The sequence below is a fragment of the Pistacia vera genome, unplaced genomic scaffold, assembly GCF_008641045.1.
Source record: "Pistacia vera cultivar Batoury unplaced genomic scaffold, PisVer_v2 Contig563, whole genome shotgun sequence".
In the NCBI taxonomy this organism is placed as follows: Eukaryota; Viridiplantae; Streptophyta; class Magnoliopsida; order Sapindales; family Anacardiaceae; genus Pistacia; species Pistacia vera.
This window is the reverse complement of record NW_022196405.1, coordinates 889,750-894,792: the sequence shown is the minus strand read 5'-3', so window position 1 is coordinate 894,792 and position 5,043 is coordinate 889,750. Positions and strand designations below refer to the sequence as shown.

At 37.8% G+C, this 5,043-nt stretch overlaps 1 protein-coding gene across 1 annotated transcript; it reads right to left on the bottom strand.

Annotated features, from left to right (window-relative positions):
* Positions 1-4,020: 4,020 nt before the first annotated feature.
* LOC116108420 (Werner Syndrome-like exonuclease) lies at positions 4,021-4,790 on the bottom strand. Its single transcript, XM_031394671.1, has one exon. The coding sequence runs from the start codon at positions 4,733-4,735 to the stop codon at positions 4,106-4,108; it is 630 nt and encodes a 209-aa protein (XP_031250531.1). The 5' UTR covers positions 4,736-4,790; the 3' UTR covers positions 4,021-4,105.
* Positions 4,791-5,043: the final 253 nt, after the last annotated feature.

The following is a 5,043-nucleotide window of genomic DNA, read 5'->3' as shown; positions in this document are numbered from 1 at the left end:
GCCAGATCTGGCCTTTTCCGGCCACATCCGTGGTGGATCTGGCCGGAAAAGGCCACATCGGTGAACTTCCGGCCATTTCTGGTCGGAAGTTAGGCCGTTGTACAGATTCCGGCTATCACCAACGGTGGTTGCCGGAATCTGACAAGTTGGGTTGATGGGGGTGTTTTTGTTAATTTTTAAACTTTTTTTTCAGGGGGTTTTTAGTGAAATTAATAACCTTATGGGGTTTAAATGTAATTAAAAAAAATAGGATAATATTTCTGGAATACTGTGCCAAACATTATTTGGAGAATAGGATCCAGAATACGGATAAAAATATTAAGCCAAACATGCAGATTAGATAGTTGAATAGGGTGATTATTACGAGATAAAATTTAAAAATTAACAAAAAAAAAAATCCTTAGGTTTGCTAATTTAACTAAACACCCCAATATATAAAAATATTGTAAAATGACAAAAACACCCCCATCCACCCACAGTGCCAGATTTCGACCACCACCGCCCGAATCTGGTCGAAATCTGGCGTTACGATGTAGACCGATCGAATCTGGCCGGACGTGATCTGGCCGGAAAAGGCCAGATTGACAGTTAGATCTGGCCGTCAACGATTGCAAAATGCCAGATTTGGCCGTTAATGATTGCAAAATGCCAAATCTGGCCATCAACAGTCGCAAAAGACCAGATCTGACCATCAGCGCCGACCAAAGATACGGCCATCGTTGACTTTGGCCGTCACTAACGGCCAGATCTGGCCTTTTTCGGCTAGATCCACAGTGAATCTGACCAAAAAAAGCCAGATCGATGAATTACCAGCCAATTCCTATCGTTTGTAGGCCGTTGTGACAGATTCCGACTACCACCAATGGTGGTTGCCGAAATCTAACAACTATGGGTGGGTGGAGGTGTTTTTGTTAATTTTTAAACTTTTTTTCTAGGGGTACTTAATAAAATTAATAAACGTAAAGGGTCTAAAAGTAATTAAAAAAATATAATAGTATTTCCTAAATAATTAAACAAACAAATATTTTGAGAATAGGGTATAAAATAATAAACCAAACGCACCCTTTACTTTCTCAACCGACATTCAACGAATTACCAAGAGCTAAGATAAGAGAGGTTTTATAGAGTAGAGGCCGGTGGATCTAATGCTCATTAAATATTTGCCGCTAGAATCAATCGAAAATCAGATAAGAACAGGAAATTTAAACATTGTGATAACTGACAATTAACGAGAAATCAAGTGTCGAAGTGAGAAGGCTTTTGTAGAGAGGATATTGGAGATTCAAATGGTGGTGACGAAGAAAATTTTTACCGTCAGAATCGACTGGAATCGACTTTAGATAGTAACAGAATATTAACTTTGGGTGAAAAATTGGTATTTTGAAACTTTTTGGGTAGAAAAGTGTCATTAAGGCAAACCTTGGGTGGGAAAAAGGCGTTTACTCTTCATAATAATATACTTTGTCCTTAATATCACAAACTATAAACTTGTACCATAAAAAGAAATTTGTTTTAAATAGTAATTTCCCCCTCCTTAATATTATGAATCATACTAAATCAAGCAATGATCAAAGCTAGTTGGCTTAAACAACTTGGTCAATTACAATTACATTTATTTATTTTTGCATATCCTGAAAACAAGCAAATAACAGAGCAATATTTTAGTAAAATTAGCATTATCCTTAAAAAGGAAAAAAAAAGGGGCAAGAAGTATACAGTTTGCACCATGTTTCATCTGCATACATTTCTGATTTCACAAAGGTAAAAACAAAAAATAATAAAAGCAGAGATTAAAGACATAAATCCTCAAAATTTTCTGTGTAATGTCAAGTGCTAAAACTAGTTCTGTTACCCAGTTCAAAGAAAAACTAATACTACGAAGAGTAATCATCAGGATCAGTTACAGATAAAAAACAAATATATATATATATATATANGGTTGCGGTCCTCCTGCAGAGAGGACAAAATAGCAACCCGCGGGCCGGCGGGTTGCCTTTTTGCAACTCGACCCGCCCGGGGGTTGCTGGCGGGTTGGGCTTAATGGCGGGCCAGGCTCAACCCTCTTTTTACCGGGCCGGGTTAGGGTTGACCCGCCTAACCCGGCCCATTTTTTCCACCTCTAGTCATAAACATATATGTTATATACTGTTAATTTCAGGCAGAGTACTTGAGCTTTAGTCTAAACTTCCTTAAAAACTCTTTGTCCTTATATATCAAACATTATAGTCTTTTTTTTATTTTATTTTTTTATATCCAAAAGTGTCCAAACCAGCTTGCAAACACCTCAACTAATCCTTCGAGACTCTGAAGTTAACAACCAAGTAAGTCTCCAATAATTATACCTTATTAGTAATCGTAGAGATTCAAGCTTAAGATCTCTTGTATAGCACACCCAAGAATCCAAAGGGAACAGCCAAACTGCTGAAGGTAGTTCACAAACTATAGTCCTATTCCATAATAAGAGTAAACAACTTTTTCCCACCCAAGGTTTGCCTTAATGACACTTTCCCACTAATAAAGTTTTAAAATACCACTTTCTCATCCAAAATTTATATCCTATTAATACTCAAAATATACTTTACTTTCTCAACCGACATTCAGAGAATTACCAAGAGCCAAGGTAAGAGAGATTTTATAGAGTGGAGGGCTATGGATCTAATGCTGGTCACCGATTAAATATTTGCCGATAAAGATAAGAAATTTTAACTTTGTGATGACCGACAATTGAGGAAAAATCAAGTGTCGAAATGAGAAAGCTTTTGTAGGGAGGATATTGGAGAATCAAATGGTAGCGACGAAGAAAATTTTTACCGTTTGAATCGACTAGAATCGACTTTGGGTAGTAACAGAATATTAACTTTGGGTGGAAATTTGATATTTTGAAACTTTTTGGGTGAAAAAGTGTCATTAAGGCAAACTTGGATGGGAAAAAGTCGTTTACTCTCCATGATGATGTACTTTGTCCTTAATATCACAAACTATAAGCTTGTCCCATAAAAAGAAATTTGTTTTAAATAGTAATTTCCCCCTCCTTGATATTATGAATCATACTAAATCAAGCAATGATCAAAGCTAGTTGGCTTAAACAACTTGGTCAATTACAATTACATTTATGTATTTTTGCATATCCTGAAAACAAGCAAATGACAGAGCAATATTTTAGTAAAATTAGCATTATCCTTAAAAAGGAAAAAAAAGGAGCAAGAAGTATACAGTTTGCACCATGTTTCATCTGCATACATTTCTGATTTCACAAAAGTAAAAACAAAAAATAATAAAAGCAGAGATTAAAGACATAAATCCTCAAAATTTTCTGTGTAATGTCAAGTGCTAAAACTAGTTCTGTTACCCAGTTCAAAGAAAAACTAATACTACGAAGAGTAATCATCAGGATCAGTTACAGATAAAAAACAAATATATATATATATATATATATATATATATAAAGGAGACACCACTCATGGTGCGACTTTAAAAAAGAATCTATTTATCAAAGGCTTTCATAACAAATATACTGCCACAAATTGACTAGTTGGTTATTATAAGATTATCCTTTTTCTCTGTCAAAATAGTCTTGTGCAAGACTAGCAAGTTTATTTGAGACTATTGACTTTTAATATCATGCACTCTAATCACTAGAACCATGAGATTTCCACAATCAAACAATTAATTTACTAAATACTAAAACCATCCCTAAAATTATGCGTTGATGAGTCTAATCATCCGATTCCTTGCTTAAGTTGACAATAGCACCATCTACAAATACCCTTCCACTACAATCCTTTCACTCAAAGGCCAACATAATATGGACAAAATATAATAATGCCCTCAAAACAAGCAATTCGCATAAACCCCATCTTAGTAGAACACCAAACCATAAAACCCAATAATGATCAGACTAAATGAAACTGTAAAAACACAAAAAAGAACGGCAACAATAACCAAAATAATCAAACATCTCATTTGATATTGTATGGACAAAGTTAAGTGCCTCCAAAAACATGCAACCAATATAACTGAAACTGGACACAAGTATCAGTAGTCTAACAAAGTAATAAAACTCTCATTCTCAAAGCAAAGAGCAAAAAGCAGAGCCCATATGAACTCAAGCACTGCATATCCTCCCAATCTCAAACGAAAGAAAACTATCAATGCAAGCATACTGAACCTGAGCAGCCGTCAGCCACGGATTATCCCACCGACTCATCGTCACGCTTCTCGGCTTCACAATATCCTTCCCCAAAATGGCCCACGCCAAACCCTTCAACCCCGTGTTTCTCAGCCCTCGATTTCCTGTATTTTCAGCAGCCCAATCCCTCAAATCAAACACATTCTCCACCTTCAGGCCGTAGTCATCGTACAACTTCTCCACGTCCTTTTGGATCCCCACTCCCACAAACGTGTACTCATCATTGGCGAGAAAGTTCACGAGGCTCAGAGGGATGCTCGGTGCTCGTATGAGCTGAAAAATGAGGCACCTGTGGCCCACGCAGAGCTGGAGAGTGGCGATAGGGTTTTCCTGGTAACGGCGGAAGTTAGGGCGCCACTCAACGTCGAGGCCGACGATGAGACGGTGGAGCCTGCGGCGGTGGATGCGGTGGATGTCGGAGATCCAGGAGTCGACCATGGCGGGAGAGTGGGTGACGAGAGTGAGGATTTCATCGTCGTAAAACGTCACGTCGTAGGAGTTGTGAGTGTAGTCGGGGAGCTGATGGTCGTAAATTCCGATCGTCATTGCGGTGTCGTTAGGGATTTGAAATTTAAAATGAAGAAGACGAGACGATGAAGAGACGAAAAGAGAGTGGGACTGCGGACAGTGAGGCATTTTAAGGTTAATGCATAGAGAGAGTAAACGTGGCGGTGCGTGATTGGTGGGAAGATTACTTATGGAGCAAGCAAGCTTTGTCTTTCCCCTTCTAGTGCAAGTTTCTTTTGATGACTCAGCATGGGTGTTCCCGCTATTTTCAGATATTTTCCGTTGGACTATGTGGGCTTTTATCGGCCCTTAAGCTTTGTTATGGAATGTAATTTTTGTAATATAAT

Bases quoted from the DNA above. Each gene is read 5' to 3' on its own strand.
- LOC116108420 (XM_031394671.1), bottom strand. From the start codon at position 4,735: ATGACGATCGGAATTTACGACCATCAGCTCCCCGACTACACTCACAAC.